The sequence below is a fragment of the Pristis pectinata genome, chromosome 23 (assembly GCF_009764475.1).
Source record: "Pristis pectinata isolate sPriPec2 chromosome 23, sPriPec2.1.pri, whole genome shotgun sequence".
Taxonomy (NCBI): domain Eukaryota; kingdom Metazoa; phylum Chordata; class Chondrichthyes; order Rhinopristiformes; family Pristidae; genus Pristis; species Pristis pectinata.
The window spans coordinates 1151212-1176559 of NC_067427.1; the positions used below are offsets into that span (position 1 = coordinate 1151212).

The window sequence follows — 25348 nt, forward strand, 5'->3', positions numbered from 1 at the left end:
ACCAGCCCCACTAAGTCTTGGACTTTGATAGCTCCCAAAGTGCCAAAGTTAAATAGTTTGGGCATGTGTTGGCCGACCAGGAGGAAGTGAAATTTCCACTTCAAACTCAACTTCAAGAGTCTCCAAAGAAAATCTTCATAAAGTTGGCCAATCAGGAAATGCTTATGCTTGGATCAGGATTTCTCAAATGGAAACAGGTTTCCTGGAGTGAGAACTCACCGTGGGAGGGTGTCCTGTCCGTGGGACCACTGCGGGTGGGTGTCCCGTCTGTGGGACCACCCCGGGAGGGTGTCCTGGCTGTGGACCACCGATGAGACACTGTGGTGACGAGGACCTCTGCAACACTGGAATTTATGCCTGCTGACACAACAGTTCACATTACCAGGAATTGCTCCCACTAAACAAATTCAGTGTAGAGAGAACCTCAGACTGATGCACAATGCGGCTTTTCTCTGCACTAAAACTTACCTTTTCTGAACGCAACAAGTTGAAGAGAGCCACTCATCCTTCAGTTTGTACTTTGAAGTCAGCTGTTACCTCTGCCTTCTCAAAGGAGACCCTGTCTGCTTCACTACTGGAGAAATTTGACGGATCATTCACTCATGAACGTTTCTACTCGACACATTTTCGCAGCTCACCACTCTAGGGTACGTTGCAGCCCAGTCAGAGTCACTGTGTCCAGAAGAGGAAATGTTGTCCGATGTTACAGATTGATCCCAGCAGCTCGGTGGAGTCAGCTGCTCCGGATTCTGATTGAATGGCCACAGTCACGGAAAATTATTTGGGCCATTGGTGTTTGCATACTTGTACACGTGGGAATATTTGTGCTATATAAATAAGTAATCGTTACATAAAATCTAATTGCAGTGTACATGTGTGTATAATGTTTTTAAGAAATGCATGGTGTGGTATGACCCTGGCACATCATTGTACCCAGTGACTGCTGCCTTCTTGTTGCTTGGCCAACGCCCTGAATTAAGGAAGTGTTAGTTAAGCTCATGCAGGAGCTTCAATGAAATCTGCAGGCGTAACAGTCGTGTTATAATGAACTAAATGTTATTTCTAATGTCTCATAACATGGCATAAACTGAACAGGAAAGGCAGAGTGTGACGATCTGTGAGCAGCAGCAGTGGTGATACAGCTGAGCATCGTGCCAGGGAACTGCTCTTCGAGTAGTAGACACAGCTTGAAGCACTGGGCAGCAATAGTTGGACCACACTTTGGAGCAAATCAAGACGCTGTAATATCAATCGCACGGAGATGCCAGAATACTTAATCTGATGTTACAAAAGATTAAAATCGGAAAGATGCAATCATTGTTTTAATAATGAACAGATTTCACAAACAACCAGAGCCAAGAATAATCTGCAGTTAGTTTCACTTGAGGAGTACACGGACAATTCAGTCCTCCTGGGAACGGCAGCACAATCTATCTGCTGACTGGCTCCCTTGTAATGTGTCGTAAATTATGCTCTGAAAAGTCTGGCCTAATGTGCAACATCACATAAGGCCCCGCTGCGAAGATGATTTAACAGGAACCAGCCTCTGCAGCAGTCTGCACATTGTCAGGAAACTCTGAAACTCAACAAAAACAAAATCCAAGCATTCCTTTGGGATACATGTTCCATAAAACTGAACAAGTAAAAGAAAAAAATCCCTTGCTGAAAACCATTCTCTGTAATCCAAGCAGCTCCTGGGTAAACTTTCACTCAACCTTTTCTCTCTTATAAGTGAAGACCTCAATCACACAACAGTCCTGCCTTTCTCAAGCTGCATCTCCTCACCACAACCTCCATCCCCCTCCCAGGCAACCAGATGAGCCTGAACTGGATTATCTGTAACCTTGCGTTTAAGGTGACCATGCATTTAAGGTGAGAGGGGGTAGGTTCAGAAGAGACATGAGGGGTACGTTTTTTACTCAGAGAGTGGTGGATGCCTGGAGTGCATTGCCTGATAGGGTGGTGGAGGCAAATTCATTGGGGCTTTTAAGAGGGGCTTGGATGGGCACATGAATGAGAGGAAAATGGAGGGATATGGGTATTCTGTAGGTAGGAGGGAATCACTATGTCGGCACAACATTGTGGGCCGAAGGGCCTGTTCTGTGCTGTACTGTTCTATGTTCTGATCTGAAACCCTACTTCCAAACATACCTGTAACATAGCTGAGACTGCCCATCCCCACCTCAGAACACTGCCTGATCACCTTCCCTCATGAGCTCGGCTGTGAAGTTTACCCTACGCACCTTACGTGATGTAGAAGAGCTGACTGTTCCGTTAGCTCTTTGTCATTTGAAGCAATGAGGAGTTGAACAGTGATGTGATTGTCTGCTCCACCCAGAGTGTGGCTCCAGTGCGGTGAACTGGCTGCTTGGCCTTGGAGAGGGGTCTGGGGGAGGACACACAGGCCTTGCAATCATGGCAGCTGTCAACTGGGTTGATCACAGGGATGTGGGAGTTGGCCAATGAGGAAAGGCTGATGAAGATTGGCTGATACTCAATGGAGTTTAGAGGTGCCATCACTGAGGACCAAGATTCAGAGAGGGATTTACTCAGGCAGAGAGCCAGGAACCAGGGAGTTGACCTCAGGATAAGGGGCAGATGTGTAGGATGGAGATGAGGAGGAATATTTTCTGCAGAGACTTGGGAGTGATCTAGAACAGAGGGCAGTGCTGCTGCCACTGTGGAGATTTGAGCTTCAGATCATTAGATTTTTGGACATTTGCAGGAATCAGGGATGTGGTGATGGGGCAGGAAGATGGATGAACCCAGGATCATCCATGATCTTACTGAATGTGGAGCAGAAACTGAACTGGAGTGGTCAATGTGGCAGGTCAGAGGCTGGGAATCCTGCGGTGAGTATCTCACCTCCTAACTCCCAGAGCCTGTCCACCATCTAGAAGGCACAAGTGGGGAGTGTGATGGAACACACCCCACTTGCCTGGGTGCGTGCAGCTTCAGCAACACTCAAGAAGCTCGACATCCTACAGGACACAGCAGCCTGCTCGATCCACACCCATTCACTCACCCCACCACTGACACACAGCAACAGCAGTGCGTACCATCTACAGGATGCACTGCAGCAACTCACCAAGTCCCCTTAGACGGCACCTTCCAAACCCACCACCTCTACCAGCTAGAAGGACAAGGGCAGCAGAAGCACGAGGAACACCACCCCCTGGAAGTTGCCCTCCAAGCCACACACCAACCTGACTGGGAAATATGTCACTGGTCCTTCACAGTCACTGGGTCAAAATCCTGGAATTCTCTCCTGGACAACATTGTTACACCCACACCTCAGGGACTGCAGTGGTTCAAGAAGGCAGCTGACCACCACCTTCTCAGGGGCAACTAGGGAAGGGCAATTAAATGCTGGCTCAGCCTGCGAAGCCCACAGCCCCGGAATGAATGAAAAACTTGGGAAGAAGGATGCCTCTGTTTCTGCTTCTTGCTTTAACCAGACCTTCACTGACTGCACGGGGCTGACAGAACAGAGAACCTCTGTCTGTCGATGCGTTTACTACTAAGAGAGTGTGGTGACAGACATGAACACTTCTGAAATGTGTATGTGCACCAGCCGGGAGTTAGAGCAGAGCATGTGCTCCAGGAGTGGTGTGAGACCACCTTCAAAGGTGGAGTTCACCTTCCTTGCCTGAGGGTGCCATTGGATGCAGCTCCACACTGTGACACAGCCGGGAATTAATGAATGACTGGACTTGATTTGTCAGCTCTGGGAAGCTCTGGGGATGGAAGGTGTGGGAAACTTCCAAACCCCACTGGGACAGAGCTACTGGTGAGACACAGGGCTGGGACAGAGCGTACGGGACCTGACCTGCATTTGCCATTGTGTCACTGAGCAGAGAAACAGGCCCTTCGGCCCAACAGTCTGTGCCAACCATCAACACACATTTCATACCAAGTCCACCTATTGACCCCACATTCCCATCAACTCCCCCCAGATTCTACCCCTCACCCACACACTGGGGGCAACTTACAGCAGCCAATTAACCCACCGACCCGCCCATCTTTGGGCTGTGGGAGGAAACTGAAGCATGTGAGGGAAACCCACGAAGTCACGGGGAGAATGTGCAAACTCCACACAGACAGCACCCGAGGTCAGCATCGAACCTGCAAATGCGAGCTGATACATTTTGGGAAGTTAAGTCGGGATAGGACATATACAGTAAATGACAGGGTGCTAAGGAATGGACTCAGAGGTTCACAGAGAGATACAGCATGGAGACAGGCCATTCGGCCCAGAGTCCTTGCCGACCATCAGCCACTAAAAATTCTTCCCACATTCTTATAAGGCCCTCCCAAACTCTACTCCTCACCTACACACTAGAGACAATCTTCAATGGCCAATTAACCTAACAACCTGCACATTTTTGGGATGTGGGAGAAATCCAGCGCTCCTGATGAGACCCACACAGGGAGAACATGTGAACTCTACAACAGACAGGAGCCCAGGTCAGCATTGAACCTGAGTCTCTGGTGTTGTGAGGAAGTAGCTCCACATTGATCAACAGAGCTTAGTTTGCTGGAAGTGTTAAGTAGATGGACAGGACAGTGAAGAGGGCACTGAGTACAAGAGTTGGGACGTCATGTTGGAGCTGTACAGGATGTTGGTTAGACCGCACCGAGAGTATTGCGTACAGTTCTATTCACCACACTACAGGACGGATGTGGTAGCAATGAAAAGGGTGCAGAAGAGATTCACCAGCGTGTTGCCTGTACTGCAGGGCTGTGGTTATAGGGAGAGATTGGAGAGGCTGGGTTTGTTCCCACTGGAATGTAGGAGGCTGAGGGATGACCTTATAGAGGTTCCTAAAATTATAAGAGGCACAGATAGGGTAGACAGAGTCTGTTTCCCAGGGCAGGAGAGTCTAGAACCAGAGGGCACTGGTTTAAGGTGAGAGGGGAGAAACTTAAAGGAGATCTGAGGGGTAAGTTTTTCATTCAGAGGGTGGTGGGTATTTGGAAGGAGCTGCCAGAGGAAGTGGTAGAGGTGGGTACAGTTACAAAGTACAAAAGGTGTTTGGGAAGATACTCAGATAGGAAAGGCATAGAGGGACATGGGTTATGCAGGCATATGTGATCAGTGTAGATCAGCTGGGACATGGTGGGTGAACAAGGCCTGTTTCTGTGCTGTATGATTCCATGACTCAATAATTCTATGTTTTCGCTGGAGCGAAGGAGGCTAAGGGGAGACCTGATGGAAGTAGATAAAATGATCAGAGGCACAGACAGGGGAGATGGTCAGTCTTTCCCCCATTGTAGGGGCATCAAAAGGGCAGAGGTTCACAGTGAGAGGACGGAGCTTCACAGGGAATTTGAGGAGGAAGTTTCTTTTACACAGAGAGTGGTTTGTCTCTGGAACTCGCTGCCAGAGGAGGTGGTGGAGTCAGATATAGTCTCTACGTTTAAGAGACTTAAATAGACAAGGCAGAGAGGAGGCCAGACCTAGTACAGGCAAAAAAAGATCAGCATGGATGTGGTGGGTGGAAGGGCCTGACTCTGTGCTATCCCACTCTATGAAATGTACAGGGGCAACTCTGCACAAGGGAGGGCTGATGTCTTTCCTTACCACAGCGGATCAGTGCATCTGCCACCGCACCTTCCCTTGGTGTGTTTACAATATCCTCGCTGAGCTAATCAGCAGGGTTACAGTGAAATTCAGGCAATGATTCGCTGCATTAAATGCAACTAGATAAACTGATTTTTCTAATGGAATAGCACTCAGTGACCAATTGAGAAGTTTTAATGAACAGGAAAGGAATTAAATTCTAATTGGACCATTTCTTCCAGCAAGCCAGAGCAAATGAACAAAAAAACATCCAGCCCATCAGCTCATCACCATGGCAACCACTGATGATATGGTGTGTTACAGTTCCCATTACTGATGCAAGCTTGCAAAAGTCGTTTTGCCCAATTCTCTGGTGTCACCGTGATAATCAATCAGCGGCAAGGAGTAAACAGCCTCTTGCTTTTGGTTCAGTGGCTGCAGAACTAAACGACTGCGATTAGATCTTCTCCGTCGTGAGTAGGTGCTGACCACAATGTTTTTACCCAGAAGTTCAATATGCCCCAAATTTTCAGCTTCCTAAGCAGAAACATTCAAAATTCCTGAATTTAAACAGACACGAGACGATTGTAATTTCAAATGCTTCAAAATTGAGCAAACCCTGTAACCATAGTAACGTCGAATGGAATCCATGCTGAACCAAGACCCCAGTCAGACCGGTTGTCATGCTGTCTGTGCTGAACGAGATGGGTGACCGGGGAATTGCATCTGTGTGCAACTCCTGTCCCTGACACCACAGAAATTCACCCGCTCCGAGACAGGAGGGAGAACCAGGAACGAAAAGTAAGCCCAAACCAAGCCTCACAACCAGCACTCAATCTTGTAACCAAATATCTCCAGAGTTAACACGACAAACACAGGAACAACTCATTTCAATATTGCCATGCTGATGGCACTCAGTCCCCCGGTACTGAATCACAGAATCGTACAGCACGGTAACAGGCCATTCGGCCTAACCCGTCCACACTGAAGGGGGCATCCTTCCACATTAACCCCATCACCCAGCACTTGGTCCACAGCCCTCCATGTCTCAGCGGTTCCAGTGTTCACCCAGACACTTCCTAAATGCTGTCAGCGCACCAGCTTCAGCCACTCTCTCCTGTAGGACATTCCAGGTGCTGACCACGCTGTTTTTGGAGTGGCCATGTGGAGAGCGGCTGTTTTCAGGTCGAAGTGCTGTGATTGAGGTGTCTGTGTTGAGGTTTTGTCTCAAGGGGCTTCGGCGAGGAGGCTGTGCACGTTAACATCTGTCACTTTCCTCTCTAGACTTGGTGGTTTTGAGGTGGCAGTCAGGGAACAGTCCACGAACCCATGAACACTACATCATTATTCCTTTTTTTACACTATTTACTTACTTTTGTAAGTTATAGACTTTGATGTCTTGCACTGTACTGTGCCGCAAAACAAATTTCATGTCACACGTCAGTGATAATAAACCTGATTGATTCTGATTCAGTGTATGTGAACTGCAGCACACTGGGCGGAGGTGAGACACTGCGCATTCAACAGGTGTGAGAATGCACACACCATAAGCATGAGACACTCCGTGGTCCCTGGGTGTGGGACACTGCAGGATCAACAGGTATTAAAGTACACACCCAGTAGGCCTGCATGATCAAGGTGTGTGAGCCCCGACAGCCGTGCACTTCAACATCACCAGCCTGAAGGTCTCCTGTGTGCACGTTTTCACAATGCAAAGGAAACCTGCCTTAGCTTCAGTCAAAGGACAACTGCTTCACATGTCCGTTACCATGGAGACTGGCCCTTGGATGCTCCTGTGGGATAGACAGTAACTTCCCCTCACACATCCCCTGCACCCACCTCACCACTCCCCATGGGTCTCCCCCCCCCCCCCCCCCTCCTTGCCCTACAGGACCCTTGCCCAAGCAGTGACCTTCCACCACCACCCTACCCTGGACCAGCTGTTACCCACCCCCCGCTGCCCAAACCTCGCTTGTTTTTTGTTAAGATTGTGAGGTATCAGAATGTGTAAGAGTTGAGTCACATTTCCATGTGCTCCTGAGTGGGCAGTGCACAGATCTTGACATTAGCCAGTGCTGTTGACCTTCTGACTAAGCACAGTAGTTCACTGAGTCCCAACTGTGTGAGCTTAACCAGGCAAATCCAGCCAGAAACACGTTGAGATGTGGCAGAGACAGCAGCAGTTCAAGAATGGTTCAGATTACACTTACTCAGAAGTCACACATCCTGTTTGAATATTTGAAACAAGGCAGACTCAACTCCAAAACCTAAGGTCATCTGAACTGCAGCAGTTGGGCCTCAGCTGGACCGGGCCCTGGAACTCCAGCACATTAACCTTTCATGTGGACAGAGCTGCCCTCTGGCTGCTCTGCTTCTCAGTTCCATGGGTTGTGAAAACCTTGGAAGAGGCTGTTTAGTTCATTTGAAATCAGCACCGAAGAGAAGGGATCGAAGAAAAGGAGGCAACAATGTCAGAAAATTAAACAAAAGAAAGCCCACTGAGAAACAGGCGAGACCGCTGGTGGGAGCAGAGGAGTGAAAGAGGAGTTTAGTTCAGTGTCTAGCCTGGTGGTGAAGAAACTGGAGTGGGCTCACATCCATCTCATCACAGAGTCATGCAGCATGGAAACTGGCCCTTCAGCCCAACTCATCCATACCTGAGCTGGTCCCACTTGCCTGCTTTTAGCCCGTATCCCTCGAAACCTTTCCAATCCATGTTTAAAGACAATTGGACAGGTACGTAATTGTAGACCGCTCCCTCCGGCAGCTCACTCCACACACCCACCACCCTCTGTGTGGAAAACTCAGGTCCCCTTTAAATCTTTCCCCTCTCACCTTCAACCTATGCCCTCTAGTTTTAGACTCCCCTACCCTGGCGGAAAGACTGTGACCGTCCACCTTATCTATGCCCTTCATGATTTTATAAACCTCTATATGATCATCCTTCAGCCTCCTTCGCTCCAGGGAGAACAGCCCCAGCCTGTCCAGTCTCTCCTTATAACTCAAGCCCTCCAGTCCCAGCAACATCCTTGTGAATCTTTCCTGCCCCTCTCCAGCTTATTCACATCCTTCCCACAGTGTGGTGACCAGAACTGCTCACCATATTCCAGCTGTGGTCTCACTGTCTTGTACAGCTGTACACGCCGCGCCAACTCTTGTACTCAGTGCCCTGACTGAAGGCCAGCGTGCCAAACGCCTTCCTCACCTTCCTGTCTACTTGTGTCGCCACTTTCAGGGAACCATGGACCTGCCTCTCTAGGTCTCTCTGTTCTCCTCCTCAGGGCCCTACCATCCACTAGGATCTTGCATTGGTTTCTGCACAAAGATGCACGGAAAATTAACATGGAAAGGTTTCAGTCGTCTGCAGGATAACTGTTACAATCACCCCCATGACCAGAAAATGCTGGAAACACTCAGCATGTCAGGCAGAATTTGTGGAAAGAGACAGAACTGAATGTTAGTTCAGCTTGCCCCTCCACAGATGCTGCCCGACATGCTGAGTGTTTCCAGCATTTTCTGTCTTTATTTCAGATTGCCAGCATCTGCAGATTTTCAGTTTTCACAACTAAACATTCACTTACTTTATGACAGTGGACCACAGCTGGATTGAGACTTCTCATCGATTTGTGTGAATTATTTATTTAGCCAGCTGCAATCAATGAATCATAAACTGTATTATTCATTAAGTAACATAATATTAAGGTTTGGCTCTGCAAAAGTGAGCAGAAGAGATTGCTGAGTTTATACTGGAAGGGAGGAGGTGGTGGCCATGGGGGTGGTGTTGGGGGGTTTTATTGTTCTACACACAGTATCCTCTACTGCTGCTCGGTAGCATGAAGCAATGTGAGCTAATAAAACATTACGCTGAGGTTAGACTGTGTAACGTGAAAGTGATGCAGCATGCTCCGGGCTAATGGACAAACAATAGTCTGTTAGCTGAGGTGCCTTGGGGAAACTAACATTTTATGTGATTTAAAGAGAGAGTCCAAACACTTTGGTGTTTGGTGTATTTCTTGACCAGAATGAGCTTGGTGCTTGTTGCACAATACAGACATCAAATGTTTCTCCTCTGATTCAAGCAGACAATCCATCTCCAGCTGGAATCTCCTTCAAATCCTGTCTCCGACAGGAGTATCTTTCATTGTCCAACTGCTACTGGGACCTCGTTGTCTCTCATTTTATGACCAGCAAGCCATTTAAGGCAAGCAGTCCTTTAAATTCCCAGAAATGCTCTCTCCCTGGCATTGTGGAGTGTGTTAAATTAAAAACTACTTTGGGGTACTGTGGATAAACTGATGTCCAAATTCCATGAAATAAAATTTCTTTGCATTAAAAATTCAGTGGCAACTTAAGACTTGTCATTTTCAATTTCCAAGTTTCAAAACCTTGATATAATCAAGATTTTCAAGTGAGTGTGACCATGGTGCCACGAGAAATGATTCCCAAATCCAGGTTCCTGTTTCAAATGCAGAAGCAGCCTCCTGCCCTTGTGTTCTGGCGGTTGGCTCCTCAGTTAATTGGTTTCATTTTAACAAAAGTTGTAATCTGGAGAATAAAAGCAATGAAAAGATTTATTGATTTACAATTTCTCCTCCTCACTCCACTTGCTGTATTGATCTGGATGGCTGGATTTTAACCTGAACATCAGATGGGTCTTTCTTGTTGGACAGCATGTTGTACACTTCATTTTATGTCCACTTGCTTTCAGCGATGCCCACTGACCAGAAGAGAAGCATTGATTTTGACTTGCTTTCTTCGCAATGCTCAAGCACCACCTGATCCTACTCACTCCCTGCTCCAGTCACCCGTATGGGTAATCTAATTATTAACAATGGATGATTCTGCACGGGAACATTGCAAGCCGCTAGATACAGGATGATTTGCCTTAAAGAATGGGATGGACAGTTGGTGACGTGACTGGGTTAATAGAGAATAAAACCTTGGGGCTACACAGATCTTCCAGCGTTCAAACGACCAACAAACAGCAGAAGGCAAGGCAGCACTGTGCAGCCATTAGAAGTAAACAAGGTTAAGTCAGGTCTCATATTCATCTGTTTTCAAATCATAGGGGACTGTGTTAAGTTTTTCAGTGGCTGCAGTGATCCTAATTTTAGGCATTTAGATACAGCTGTTGGAAGAAACTTTAATATATTTCGGATCATTTAATCTCAGGCTTTAAATAAATTACCATATTTAGCTGATGCTTTCCATTTCATTTCTTGGTATGCTTTTCAAACTGTCTCAACTAGCAAGAAATATGAAATAAATTGATGTCTTGATGGCAGATTCAGACTTGTAATTTTCAGTTTCTTACACATCTTCTGAAAGTTAAGATCTGACTGGCATTTTAGTCATGGGAGTAATTTTAACTCTTGCCTTCAAGAGGAATGATTTCATTTTAATTAACAGGTGGGACATCTGTAGTTGGAGTCACGTGCATTCCCGTTTGAGTGACCCGAGTGTGTGAGCCTTTCAAAGTCACAAACTTGTGTTTCCTCCTGGCACTGGTTAATGTTCAAAACTCACCACTGAACACCATTCAATTCTACTGAGATTATCCAGTTTGTCGGTAGTTAGCAAAAGGTGTTTCAAGTTAGAGATGTTTAAGGACTGCTTCAAGAAGTCAGTTACTAGAAAGATAATTGAGAGCAGCAAAGCTGAAAGTCATTGGAAGTACAAATTAATCAATATTCCCAGACAGCTTACATCCACTGGGTCAAAAATTGTTCACCTTGTCACCGCTCAGTCTGATCCAGCACGTAAAACCGTGCCTGTACCTGGGATGGCCCGTATAATGGGGTAAAGCCCTCAGCATCCTCTCCCAGACTGGCACGCCCAGTACCTAACTACACCTGGCCATCTCCAAGTCCACCCACCCCGTCCACATATCCAACACCAACAGAGGTACTCTCTTCCAAACCTGGTCATCACAAGAGGTTTACAGGAGGGAGGAGGAGATACTTCCAGAACATTCTCAAACTCTCATCCACTCTTGTGATTCCCTGACGTGTGACTATTCAACATGGGAAGGCATTGTGTGCCTTGGGTCATGGAGGCACACGGAGCTGTCAGTGCCAAGTGCAGGGAGCGCACCAACCCCCAAACAATCCACCCCAGCCAGCACCTCCTGCCCCACCTGTGACAGTTCCACATCATCTTCATCAGCCCCTTCGGTGCCACAGAACGGGAGTGGAAACAAATCACCCCCTGCCCCAGGGGACTGTTGAAGCAGAGGTGATCCTGCCCACTCCTTCTCCTCCCAAAGCTGCTGGTCACTGGTTTCTTGGACAGTCCCCAGCACTTTGACCAGATACTGGTGTGAGCCTCAGTAGTGAACTGTGCAGATCCTGTGGGTGAAGGCTTGTCTCCCAGGGAGATGTTTCCAAGAGACACGGTTCTGAGGGCCATGATTCCTAAAAACACGGTTCTGAGGGACACATTTCAGAGAGGCACAGTTCTGAGACACATCATCCTGTCCCCATTAGCGGCGCAGAGCTGAACATTCAAACGTTCAGAGTTCAAGGCACACTCTGAGGCACAGCGGTTAGGTCTCTGCACTGAGTCTGGCTCTGTGGCTCAGAAGGGAAGAGGGGGGAGAAGAGGCAAGCAGTAGTGATAGGGGATTCATTGGTTAGGGGAGCAGACAGTAGATTCTGTGGACGGGAATGAGACTCCCGGATGGTACGTTGCCTCCCAGGTGCCAGGGTCAGAGACATCTCGGATTGAGTCCACAGCATTCTTAAGGGGGAGGGGGAGCAGCCAGAGGTCGTGGTCTACGTTGGTACCAATGACATAGGCAGGAAGGGTGACGAGATCCTGCGAAGTGAGTTTAGGGAGTTAGGTGCTAAGTTAAAAGACAGGACCTCCAGGGTGGTGATCTCAGGATTGCTACCTGTGCCACGCGCTAGTAAGGCAAGAAATAGGAAGATAGTGCAGTTTAATACGTGGCTGAGGAGATGGTGCAGGAGGGAGGGCTTCAGATTTATGGATCATTGGGCTCTCTTCCAGGGCAGGTGGGATCTGTACAAATGGAACAGTTTGCACCTGAACTGGAGGGGGACCAATATCCTTGCGGGAAGGTTTGCTAGTGCTGCTCGGGGGGGTTAAACCAGAGTTGCAGGGGGTGGGAACCAGAGTGGCAGGGCAGCAGGTGGAGAGGCTGTGGGGAAAGTAGATGTTAAGCCCACAAGCAAAGACAGAAATCGACAGGTTGATGAGGCTGGTGGGACTAATGTTCTGAGATGCGTCTATTTCAATGCAGGGAGTATTGTAGGTCAGGCAGATGGACTTGAAGCATGGATCGGCACGTGGAATTCTGATGTTGTAGCCGTTAGTGAGACTTGATTGCAGGAGGGGCGGGTCTGGCAGCTCAATGTTCCGGGGTTCCGTTGTTTTAGACATAATAGAGGGGGAGGTATTAAAGGGGGAGGGGTGGCATTACTCATGAGGGAAAATGTCATGAGAGTGCTCAGAGAGGACCTACAGGAGGGCTCGTCTACTGAGGCAATGTGAGTGGAACTGAGGAATAAAAAAGGGACGACCACTTTAGTGGGACTATCTTATAGACCTCCCAATAGTCAATGGGATTTAGAGGAACAAATTTGTAGAGAGATAGCAGACTGTTGTAAGAAATAAAGTTACAGTATTGCGTGCAGTTCTGGTCAGCTACCTACAGGAAATATATCAATGAGCTTGAAAGAGTGCAGAGTAAATTTACAAGGTGTTGCCGGGACTTGAGGGCCTGAGTTACAGGGAAAGGTTGAATAGGTTAGGACTTTATTCCCTGGAGTGCAAGAGAATGAGGGGAGATCTTATAGAGGTATACAAAATGATGAGGGGTATAGATAGGGTGAATGCATGCAGGCTTTTCCCCTCAGGTTGGGTGAGACTAGAACTAGAGGTCATAGGGTTTAAGGTGAAAGGTGAAATATTTAAGGGGAATCTGAGGGGGAACTTCTTCAACTTCTCCGTAATTCCTACCACTTTCAACAGGATTGCATCAGCAGACACATCTTCCTGTCCTTCCCTTTTCAGCATTCTGAAGGGACCATTCAATTGGTGGCTACCTGTCCACTCTCCCAGTTCCTCCAACTACTCCCCTTCTCTCAGCACTTCCTCTACAACCACAGGAGATGCAACACCTGCCCTTTTTACCTCTTCCCTTCCCACCGTCCGGGGATCCACACCGATTTCCCAAGTGAAGCAGCGATTCACTTGCACTCCTTCCTATTTACGGTAATGAGTCCAGTGTTCACAGCGCGGTCTCCTCTGCACCGGAGATATGCAGGATGCTCGGCCCACAGTGGTGACCCTGTTGCTAATCACATTAATCGCCTGCCCCACTCCCGCTCTGACCTCTCTGCCCTTGGCCTCCTGCATGTCCCGATGAAGCTTGAGCGACAGCATCTCATCTTCCATCTGGGCATTCAACAGTTTCAGAAACCAGCCTCTCCTGTTTGTGCCGGGACCGTCCACCTCTCATGCAGGGCCATCCATTTTAACACAGTTCTTCCCTCTCTTCTCTCTGCCTGGTGTGCTGCGTATCTCCAACATTCTGTCTTCTTTCAGATTTCCAGCAACTGTTGTGTTCCACCTCCCAGAACTCCAGCGTATTCCTCTCTAACTGCCTTCACTCATTTATTAAGTAGACCACTCCAAAAGCAGGACCTTTAACAAGGTCCCGCGTGGTAGGCTGGTCTAGAAGGTTAGAAGCCATGGGACCCAGGGCAGGCTGACAAACTGGATCTAAAGCTGGCTTGGTAACAGGAGGCGGAGGGTCATTTTTCTGGTTGGAAGTCTCAGGCCCTGGTGTGCTGCCGGGGTTGCTGCTGGGATCAGTGATGCTTGTGAGGCACAGTAATGACTTTGATTTGAATGTAGGAGGTCAGATAAGTAAGTTAATCATAAGAAGAATCAATAAGTAAAACAAGCAGATGACATGAAATTGGTGATGTTGTCGATAGGAAGGTTGTCTAAGGCTGCACCATGATGTAGATCCGTTGGACAGTTGAGCAGAGCAGTGCCAAGCGGAATTCAGAGTCAGTTGTACAGCACATGAATGGGTCCTTCAGCCCAACACGTCCATGCCGACCTGTTTCATCATCTTACCCTAACGCCCACATCAGGACCGTACCCTTCTACGCTGGTCTCAGTGACACTTGTGTCCTGGGAGATACTGACTCCCTGGTGATGACTGTATTACTAATGTCCTGCATTCAACCTCACACTTGTCAGCACCACTGACTTTGAAATGGTTTCTAAAATTAATTTGATTCTGCAGCATCGAAAAGGAATTTAACAGAACAAATCTCACTTTAATGCAATAAAGGAAAATATAACAAGGGGTAAGGTTCACAGAGAGTATAATCTTTGCAAACTCACCCTTCCTTGGATGTCACGAACCCTTTGATCAGGCATCAGCCCAGCAGGAAATCTGGTATTCTCCAGATTTACCACATTGCTTAAATCTGAATATAAATCTCTCTTTCCTGCTCACAAAATATCCACTTGAAACTGATTTTAGCTGCTGTCTCCAGCTCTTTTGTCCTACTCAAGCTGGTCTTTCTTGTCACTGAGTAAATAGAAAATAATCAGAACCAAAGTTTCCCCTCACTGTGGAGAGAGAAACAAGGTCTTACTGGGACCAGGCACTTGACACACACTATTCACAGTCCTGGTTGAATGCGATCTGAAGTTTCCTTTGAACCAAGATGGAATTTTCCATGTTATCTCCGCACTCTCTCACATGCTCACGGCAATTCTGGCATCAACACGTTCGGTCAGTAACAACAACCTTCCTCTCAGGTTGTCCCTGCAGATTGAGGGGGACTGGTTTGCACTCCAGGTCTCTGGGTTCTTAAGTGACTGATGAATCAATGAGGGAACCACAGACACTGTCGCAGCTGGACAGGATGGTATATGAGGTGGTGTGCGCCTTCTCCCATTACTGCAGGGCTTCTGTCCACTCCTAATGCTCCTTCTCTGCTTTGAGTGGACGTGGGACGGGGACTCCCAGGAATCTGTGGAGATGCTGCATTTTGTGAAGGAGGTTTTGAGCACATCTTTAAACCATTTCCTCCGTCCACCTGGCTGTCTCTTCCTGTGGCAGGGCTTGGTAAGCACTGTCTGTTTTGGGAGTCTGGTGTTGGCATGTAAACAACGTGGGCTTCTCAGTGGAGCCCAGTGAAGACTGGAACCTCAGTGCGAGGGCAGTGGCTTGGGTGAGGACACTGGTGGTGATTCACTTTCCCTGTCAGTGGATGGCGAGGATTGTGCAGACAGTGTGTAGTTCTGTCTCTGCTGAATTTGTAATCCCTCTTTCCGAACAGCATACGATAGGTTGAAGGCTTGGACAGACCCATTTAGCAATGGAAATATTTCTCAACGTTGCAAACACCAGAGAGCAGATCAGCTGCTGCATGAGGTGAAAACATAACAGGAACCTTTAGGTGCTAATTGGGTTCTGGAGTCCAGATTTCACTCTGAATGATCAGTGACGCATCCAATGACTGATCTGTGTTTAATTGTCAGAGGACAGGTAAGGCTTTCACTTATCACGTGTGCATGTGTTGTACCTGAGCTTCAGTCCGTGCCAGAGGCAGATAACGAGAGTCCTTTCCACCCGTGGGTGTGATCTGCAGAGTGTGTCTGCAGGGACGGTGGAAGCAGGTTCAATAATATCCTCCAAAAGGCTAACACAGAAAATAGGAGGCGGAGAGGACATTTACCCTTCAGGCCTGCTCCACCACTCAGTATATGGCTGATCCTCTCTCCCCACAGCTGACTCCCCCCTCTCCCCACACCACACTCCCCCCTCTCCCCACACCCGACTCCCCCTTCTCTCCCCACACCAGATCCCCTCTCCCCACACCACACTCCCCTCTCCCCACACCACACTCCCCCCCTCTCCCCACACCACAATGCTTCTGTTGGCTGCTTAGATACCTGAAGCAAGTACTTTTGTATGGTTACAGGACAGTATCGACAAGCCAGCTGCATCATCTCGCATGCCAGGACAGAATACTCAGAGAAGGTAGGCCCATAAAGTTGTAGAGTCATACAGCACAAAATCAGGCCCTTCAGCCCAGCATGTCTATGCCAGCCATCAAGCACCCATCTCTACTAATTCCTCCTCAGATCTCCTCTAAACCTCTTACCCCTTATCCTAAACCTACAACCTCTTGTTTTAGATGGAAAAAAGTTTCCTACTATCTAGTTATCTATAATCCACAATATTATATCCCTCCATCAAGCCCGTCTCAGCTCCCTCTGCTCCAAAGAAAACAACCCCAGCCAATCCAGTTTCTCTTCATCCCTGAAACCCTCCACCCCAGGTAACATCCTGGTGAATCTCCTCTGCACCCTCTCCAGTGCAGTCACCTCCTTCCGATAGTGTGGTGACCAGAACCACACCCAGTGCTCCAGCCGTGGCCTAACCAAAGCTTTGGAAAGTTGGACCATAACCTCCCTGCTCAGAATACAAGTGTCTCGGCTGCTGATGGCAAGTCTCCCTCATGCCTTCCTCATCTCCTTGGACCTGTATACTGGATTCCAGAAGGTGGCAGCATAGGATATGGCTGGATGCAACGGAAGCTGAGGTTATTGCAATGGTTTTGCCTCCCTACCTGGTCATGAGATGGGGGAAACCCCACCTGCAGAGAAGGAGATACAAGGATTGGCACAGGGGTGATCGGGGATGCTGAAAGTATAAAGACACACGTGTCTCCACATTACAACATGCTTGGAAAAATTTGTCCCTGGTAATTCCGAATCCAAGTGTACCTGTCTGATTCCAGGCTCCTGAGATTTCACTTCCAGGAGGAAGTTCAGTGGAGTTGTTACTAAACCGGAGAGGAAACCTGGGGATGGGGCAGTGGCAGTGATTTTGTTTCTGCTGCCTTCATAAGTTTTTAATGCTGTTTTGAATTTCTAAGCCAATTCTTTTTAAATCTGGTACCCTTAAAACTGAGTGACAGGCCACAAATTCAGGCTTTAATTCCATCATCTTCCCTCCTCTGCACATCCCAGCCACTCCTTGGTTGCACTGTTGATCGAGCAACTCTGTATTCCCAAAGTCATCCTGGAAGTATGCATCACAATGACTTCCAGTTGTGTTCTCTGCATCGATTCCACTCAGAGCTCAAACTGCAATGAGTGAGCCGTTTGGGAGGAATTCCTCTTTTAAATTCCAGCAGAACTACTGCCAATACAATGAACTTCACTTGACTTTCAGTTACTCTTGGAAGCTCATCAGCTCTTTCATAAGTTGCGTACTTTATGAACTGGTAAGGTTAATGTGGAGGTAAAGTCTAGTGTTGAACGGGAGTGATTAAAATGTCAACTGGACTGCTAATTAGACAAGACCTGCTTATTCCAGGACTGGGTGTTGATGTACAACACAACACAAGTACAATGCTCCAAACTGATCACTGAGCCGATGTCCTTGGTAACCATTTTGTAGGTTATTCTGAACTCAGGACTTCAGCCTGTTCCAGTGGTGCACTCGGACCTGATATTGGACATTCGCTGTGAGCACTAGTCCGATAGTTCAGGATCCACGCACAGGAGGAGGCCTTTCAGCCCAGCTATTCTGTACCAGCTCCACCACTCACTCCCACAACACTCCTCTTGACTCTGGTCCTTGGGGGGGAATACCTTCACACGCTCCTCATTCTGAAAGGTTTGAGTTATCGGAGCTGAGTGACCAGCAACAGCTGACCAAGTGAGGAAGAAGTGCTGTTCAGGGCTTGCTTTGTGTGGGTGTGTGGGCAGGTTGCTATTGGGCCAGACGATGTAACTAAAGAATGACTGTGTGCAGAACGTCAGGAACCAAGAGGAATGAGTGCCAAATATTTAGCCACTAATCTATCATTGCATGGCAACCCAGCCACCAGGGAGAAGGAAGTTACAAAAGGTAATGAAAGGACATGGTTTACAAATTCCACCAGGTGGTGTAACATGGTAACTGAAGTCCTCTGCAGTGATGCCTGGCAGAGAAGGTCAGGGACGTGGGTGACTCAGTGAAGCTCCATTCCTCCACACATATGGTGCACCATGTACCGTGAAGCCTGTACACGGCAGCCTGCCCACACCTGGATGGCACTGGCTCCTGCCCACGTTCAGGACTGCAGGTACAGGAGTGCACCTTCACTGCACCAGGTGTGCTTTGTGATTGGGTGAGGGGGAACTGGTCCCGGGAGCTGGCCTGGAAACCTGCCCCTTCACCCTCTACACTTCACTGGTCTGTATTCATGCCGTAAACCGTGCAAACCCCAAGGCTGCGGACAAGACGCTTGGCATCAGCTTGATCACATTTGTTATCTGGGACAGGACCCTGGGGACTGCAGTAGAAGGTGGAACACCAATAGGTTTTGATCCAGTCCCAGTAACTCTGCAAAGTGAGCAGAAACTCCCAATCTGCTCATAACATCACCCACAGCCTTGTCACCAGTTTTGGCTTGGCTGTAAACCTTGCCCTGTGTGCAATGCCTGATGTCTGATCGAGGCTTGAGTCCACTGCTGCACGAGGTAGGCGGTCACATTAACTTCTTCCCCAGTCAATGGTTCAGCCAAAGCCTCTTCCCAAAACCCTGCTGCACGCTTTACAACAGGCCAGCCTTGCACTTACCCTTACCGTGATTAATGAAAGGTCTAAACCAACCCACTGCCTAAACATTCTGAATCCAAATGAAAACTGATGCTGGGAACCTGAAATAACAACAGAAAATCTCAGTGGGTCTGGCAGCATCTGTGGAGGGAGAATCAGCACAGCAGGTCTTCGACCTGAACCCTTAACTCCATTTCTCTTTCCACAGATGCTGCCTGACCTGCTGAGTGTTTCCAGCAGTTTCTGTTTTTAATTCTGAATCCGAAACGTTGACAGTTTCTGCCCTGTGTTCGCCTCTGTTACCCAATGACAGCGCCACTTCATTTCATCACAGCAATTTTTGTTAAACCCACAACAGCAGCTCAATCCACAATCTCCAAGCCTAATGGGCTGAGGCAGGTAGACTCACCAGCTTTCACTCAGGAAGTTGGCCTGGCTATTGGTGGGGCAGGGAGATAGCCTCATTGGTGGGAGAAGGCTCCGAGTTAAAGACACTGAGTCATAGAGTAATACAGCATGGAAACAGGCCTTTCAGCCCAACTCGCCCCTGCCGACCAAGGTGCCCAATGAACTCTTGATTTCTCCTTCTACCTCGTTATAGCCGTGCACCTTACTGTCTGCCTGCACTGCACTTTCTCTGCAGCTGTAACACTATATTCTGCATTCTGTCTGAGACCCACACCTTAAACCTTCCCAACTGTCATTCTTCCTATAAAACACCAGTCAAAACCCATGTCTGTAACCAAACCGTGCCTCACCTTTCCCACCTCTGAAATACAAACAGAGATTCTTGTTGAAGAAAAGTCTCAAATTGGTCTCTCTCTGCTCTTTAACAAAGTACTTGGCCAAGACTCGGTCTCTCACTGTCTCGTTGACACCCCCTCCCTGGTAGCTAAGCACAGCTCTGACTTACAACACACCAATGCTGTTACAGAAATTACAGCGGCATTGTTGTCAATATCCTCATACTCTGGTCTATAACCTGTCTGAGAAAAGAACTGACAATAAAAGTTGCAAAGACATTTTGGGCGTTGCAGCCGCAGCTGTGCCTGGAAGGATGACTGTGAGCTGTACAACTTCCCGGAGTAGGCCATTCAACCCCACCCCCCTCTCCCCCCTCCCCCCCACCCCCCACCCTGGTCTGCTGAACTCAGCGGCATTTTCCTGCATTATCCCCACATCCATGATCTCCTTAACATCCAAACATCTCTGTCTTGAAATACTCAGCTTTGGAGTCTCCACAGTCCTCCCGGAACCTCTGGAATTCACTGTGCTGGATAAAGAAATCCCTGCCCTGAATGGCCATCTCTTTACCTGGAGAGTGTGCCCCTCCCTTTTGTACTCAACCAGGAGAAGCATCCATCCTGTAAAGCCCTGTGAGAATGTACTGGAATTCCATAAGATCACCTCTCATCCCACTAAACTCAACAGAGTTCAGGCCCAGTAAATGAAAATCAAAAAACCTGCAGATGCTGGAAAGCTGAAATAACGATGACAAATGCTGGAAGGACTCAGCAGGTCAGGTAGCGTCTGTGGGGAGAGGAACAGAGTTAATGCTTCTGAGACCCTGGCGGGTTCTGACGAGGGTCTCAGTCCTGAAGGTGAACTCTTCCTCCGTCCAGAGCCGGACCTGCTGAGTGTTTCCAACCTTTATTTGAGATCCGGTTTGTGTCACGTCTCTGTACCAGGAATGTCACACCAGCTACAGCAGCTAACTAAAGCAATGCTGCTTCCATTGGCGGAACATGTATCTGTGGATATGTGGATGATGTAATCTCTCTGGGAATTTACAAAATCTCACGACTCATTAACTAATCCTACTCACAGACTCTACAGCACGAGGAGACCATTCAGCCCATCATGCCCACACCAGCCAAAATTGGACTTTAACCTGCCCCCACATCCCAGCTCTTCAATGTCTCATCCAAGTGTGTTTCCATGTGATGACTCTCCGTCCCACCACCCTCTACCTTCCTCTCCCTCCTGTCCTGCCAATGACACTTGGGGTGTTTGGCATCTTGTGACACGTGGAGGATCCCACACACATACCTGTTCTGTGGTCACATGCCAGTGAGAGGTTGTTGCACTGGCAGGGTTTACATCCAGCTTCACTCAGCTCGTAATGCAGCAGCTGGCACTGGCTGCACTTCACACCCGACACGCCCTGTTTGCAACGGCATTTTCCAGTGCTGTAGAAAAACGCAGACGAGAATGTGTCAGACCTGGGAAATTCAGCTGGATTACACAGAACCACTTATCTCATTTTAAATCTATTGCTTAGTAACAAGTCATAGATTTGTGGATTTTTACGGAAATTTAAGCTCATAGTAGGCAGTCCTTTCAGTGTAAAAAAGACACTTGTATGTAGAACTCAAGGTTTTCTCCAAAGACTTTAATGCCAATTCTACCCAGCTACACACGGTGCTTTGTCATTTTATCTGTGCCGTTGCTGAGTGCCCATACACCTGGTTTGAGAACTCTGCTTGCTTACACATTGAACTAATTTTGAGAAATCAACTCAAGTACACAATTTAAGAATTGTTCTTTAATCCCTGGATACCACACTTACAAAGCTTTTAAAACAGTCACCTGCTCTGTCCTCTGAACATGAAGCTCCGAGCATTGTACTGGGAAAGACTGACCAGACATTCAACGATTTACGAGCAGTTTCTCCTACCAACCTTTTAGGCTCCTCTATAAAATTCGACAAACTGCCATCTTAAATATGTTCTAAGGCAGATAATTTGTAGAGTAACTCAATTTAAAAGTGTGTTAATGGAGAGTCAATTTTGGTTTCTCAATAGAATGGCAAACGTGTAAATGAGAAGAGAGGATGTGTCCTAGACTGCCATCGCGATCAATGCTCTGTGACCAGCTAATGCTCCACTGAAGCCACTAACTGAGAATAAGCCCTTATTGAAATTATGTTGGAAATATGTTACTGGTTTGTAAATATCTCATCATTAACAGGCAGAATCAACAAAGCTCAACATTTCCCCTCATTTTCAATTATACAGCAAACTGAACAGATGAAGCAAATGTAATCTCATTATTATTGCATTAAAAATGTATTTAGTACTGAAGAAAAGCAGATATTGTTGATGGTTAGATTGGGTGCTGACCTCTTATCCTGGTTATGAACTGTGTTTATTTTGTGGACTGGAGTAATGTCTAAAATACACTTTAACTGGCGGAGAAAATGTATAAACCCACTGTCAGCACTCAGGAATCAACATTGAGTCTCCAACCAGTATTCACAATATTACACAATATTCCTGAACCCAACCACAAAGAGGTTGTAAACACCTCCAGTTAATCTTCTGGGGACACCAAACATTACAGATTTGAGATCTACTTACAGATGCAACTAAAGTGAGTGTTGACTACAGTGAATTCAAGGATCTGCCCCTTTGGGAGTTGTGAGCTCACTAGCCGTGTGTTTATTTACCATGTGGTAAAGCAACACCTTCTCCTGCATCAGCGCAAGATGCTCCCAGTATTCTGCAGGAGAGCCGTGGTTGGTGTGCATCCCACTCTAAAATGGAAATAGCTTTCAGCACATAGTTTAACCTAAAGGCAGTCAGAGACTGAGATGGATGCATTAAAACTACAAACTGCTCAATGTAGTGAGCAGCTCCACCTCATTCTGTTGCGATCAGGATGCGTAACCATGGAAATGCACATTCCCATTCTGTGTTCCCTTCTGCTGTGTGACACAGATCTGTTGGTCATTTACTTTTATTACCTGACATTAATGATTTATTATAAATGTTCTTTAATCATTTATTAAACTGAATTCATTAATTAATACTGCTGCAACATTTTTTTACTTTTCAGATTTGTTTCAAAGGGAGGAATTAATTTGGTTTTTGAAAGATGATTTGTATATGTTTTGTTTGGGAGTGAGAGGCTGCTTGCTGTAAAAGGATCGGTGAAAGCCCACAGCTGGGTAGAACATTCACCGGGCTATCCACACACCACAGCCACTGCACCATGAAAATTGTAGTCAATATTCTGCCCAGTGAGAGACTGGAGCAGGAGGCCGCACCACCTCGAGTTTGCTCCACCATCAGCAAGGCAGAAGGCACTGCCTCCACTGGAAGGACTGCTTGTCTCCGAGCAGCAGACTGGGTGACCGTTTCACCGAGCACCTGTGTTCAGTCCGTGGGCTTGACCCTGAGTTCCACTTTAATTCTCCCTCTCACTTCTACCTGCCTGTGGCCCGCTGCACTGAAGAACGCCCAATGCAAGCTTGAGGAACACCACCCCATCTTCTGTCTGGGCACGTTGCAGTCTTCTGGACTCGATATCCAATTCTACAACTTCAGGTAACTTGCTTTCTGTGTGTGTGTCAGGTGTGGCTTGGTCATACGTCTGTGTCATTGGCTCAGTTTCTCTCCCCATTGGCAATTACAATTCTGACCTTTCCTTGTCTCTGCTCTCACTAACAAAGGACCCTGTTCCCATTCTCTAACTGCCCCATTAACCCATTGACCAGATGCTCTCGTTTGCAGCTTATTCCTGGGTTAACCCTGGCCACAGAAGTATTGCCTCTGTCCTGTCCACCCACCCCTCCCTCCCTGCTGCTTTGCACTAACTTGTTTTCTCTCTTTCCCAGTGCTGACAAAGGGCTTTTGACCTGAAACATTCTCTTTCACAGATGCTGCCTGGCTCGCTGTTTCCAGAATTTTCTGCTTTGCTCCACCATTCAGCAAGGTTGTCAGAGATCCCCTGTCCTCTGCCCGTTTCCCACATCCTCGGATTCACTCAAGGTCCAAACATCTCTCACCACCAGCCCTGAATCTCCTCAGTGACTGAGTCTCCACCTTCCTCTCAGGCAGGAACTTCCAAAGATTCACAGCTTCCGAGTGAAGAAAATTCTTCTCTTCTCAGGTCCTGAACAGCCAGACCTGATTTTCTGACCCTTGGTTCCAGAGAGTCCAGTCCGAGGAAACAGCCCCTCAGTGCCTACCCAGCCAGTCCTCAGAACTTCTAACTACCATTGGACATAGGTCCAATCAATCACCCCACCACCAGCCCACCCCACCACAAACCCACCCCATACCACAATCCCTAGATGCCAGTCTGTGGCACTTCAGTTGGCCAAGCTGAAAGTAACAAGCTTCCTCTAGTCTCAGAAATGGGAGCCTTTATTTCACATTCCAAGCCCATGTGGCACCTTCTCAAAAGGCTATTGAAATTCCAAATATGGTCCTTTCACTGCTTCTCCAGTATTAACCCTCATGTTATATTCACAGAACACACTATTAGGATTTCAAAGACAACTTCATTTCTGTAAATCCACACTGTCCCACACTGTGGCTCTCTAAGTGTCCTATTCCAGCGCCTAAATGATCGACTCGAGCACATTCCTAACACCAGGCTAACTGGCCTGTAGTTCCTTATTTTCTTTGGCTTTTCATGAATGGTGTTTTATGGAACGTTGGGACAACCAACCGCTAAAGGTGATTAGAAAAACTGAGGACACAATGCTCAGGTAACTCCAGTGACACCATTTTACAGGTGTTCAAAACAAGAACTGTAGGTGCTTCAAAGATTTTCAGTGGAATGGCAAGATTGTTAATCCAGCAACTGTAATGGGAGAGGAACTGGCCCTGTCCCTGGGCAAGAACCAAGACAACCCCAAACACTCAGACAAGCTCTGCCATCATAAATGCCAAGGATCAGCAGCTGACACGAGTTCAACAAACACTAACCTACAGCATCAATGAATAACAGACAATCAGAATTTAGAAGTTAGTTCATGAGACTTTGGAATTACTTTATGCGGCTTTCAGCTCCTGTAAGTATTCAATTATTGCTTCACAGAACACAGAGAAATCAAGTTTTCCTAGTTCACCAAAGGTTTGCTGAAAACTGCTTGCTTTGCACCTCTTGAGTTGTTACTGCATCAGTAAAGAGAGTGAGAAGCTTGTTCAAAGTGTTCAGGAGCTACACACAACGCTTATCAAAAGCTCCAACAGCAGTTTGTGAGTCTTTCACTGTCTGATAACTTCAGTGTAGCTGAGACAATGGATGAGGAAATTTCTGAGCCGCTCTTTACAAAATCTCTCACAAGCTGCAGAAACTAATGCTCTATGAACTGATTTACTGCTCCACAAGTAAGTTTGTCATTGAATTTTTCCAAAGTCCTTTCCACTCGTAAACAGTGATTTCCA

The 25348-nt window shown here is 47.4% G+C and overlaps 1 protein-coding gene across 1 annotated transcript in view; it reads right to left on the minus strand.

Moving 5' to 3' along the window:
- The window catches only part of LOC127582148 (multiple epidermal growth factor-like domains protein 9), a 199302-nt gene that overhangs the window by 60229 nt on the left and 113725 nt on the right, over nt 1-25348 (minus strand). Inside the window, exon 3 of the mRNA XM_052037198.1 lies at nt 21219-21358. Coding sequence (XP_051893158.1) covers nt 21219-21358 — 140 coding nt within the window. The remainder of the gene's footprint in view (nt 1-21218; nt 21359-25348) is intronic.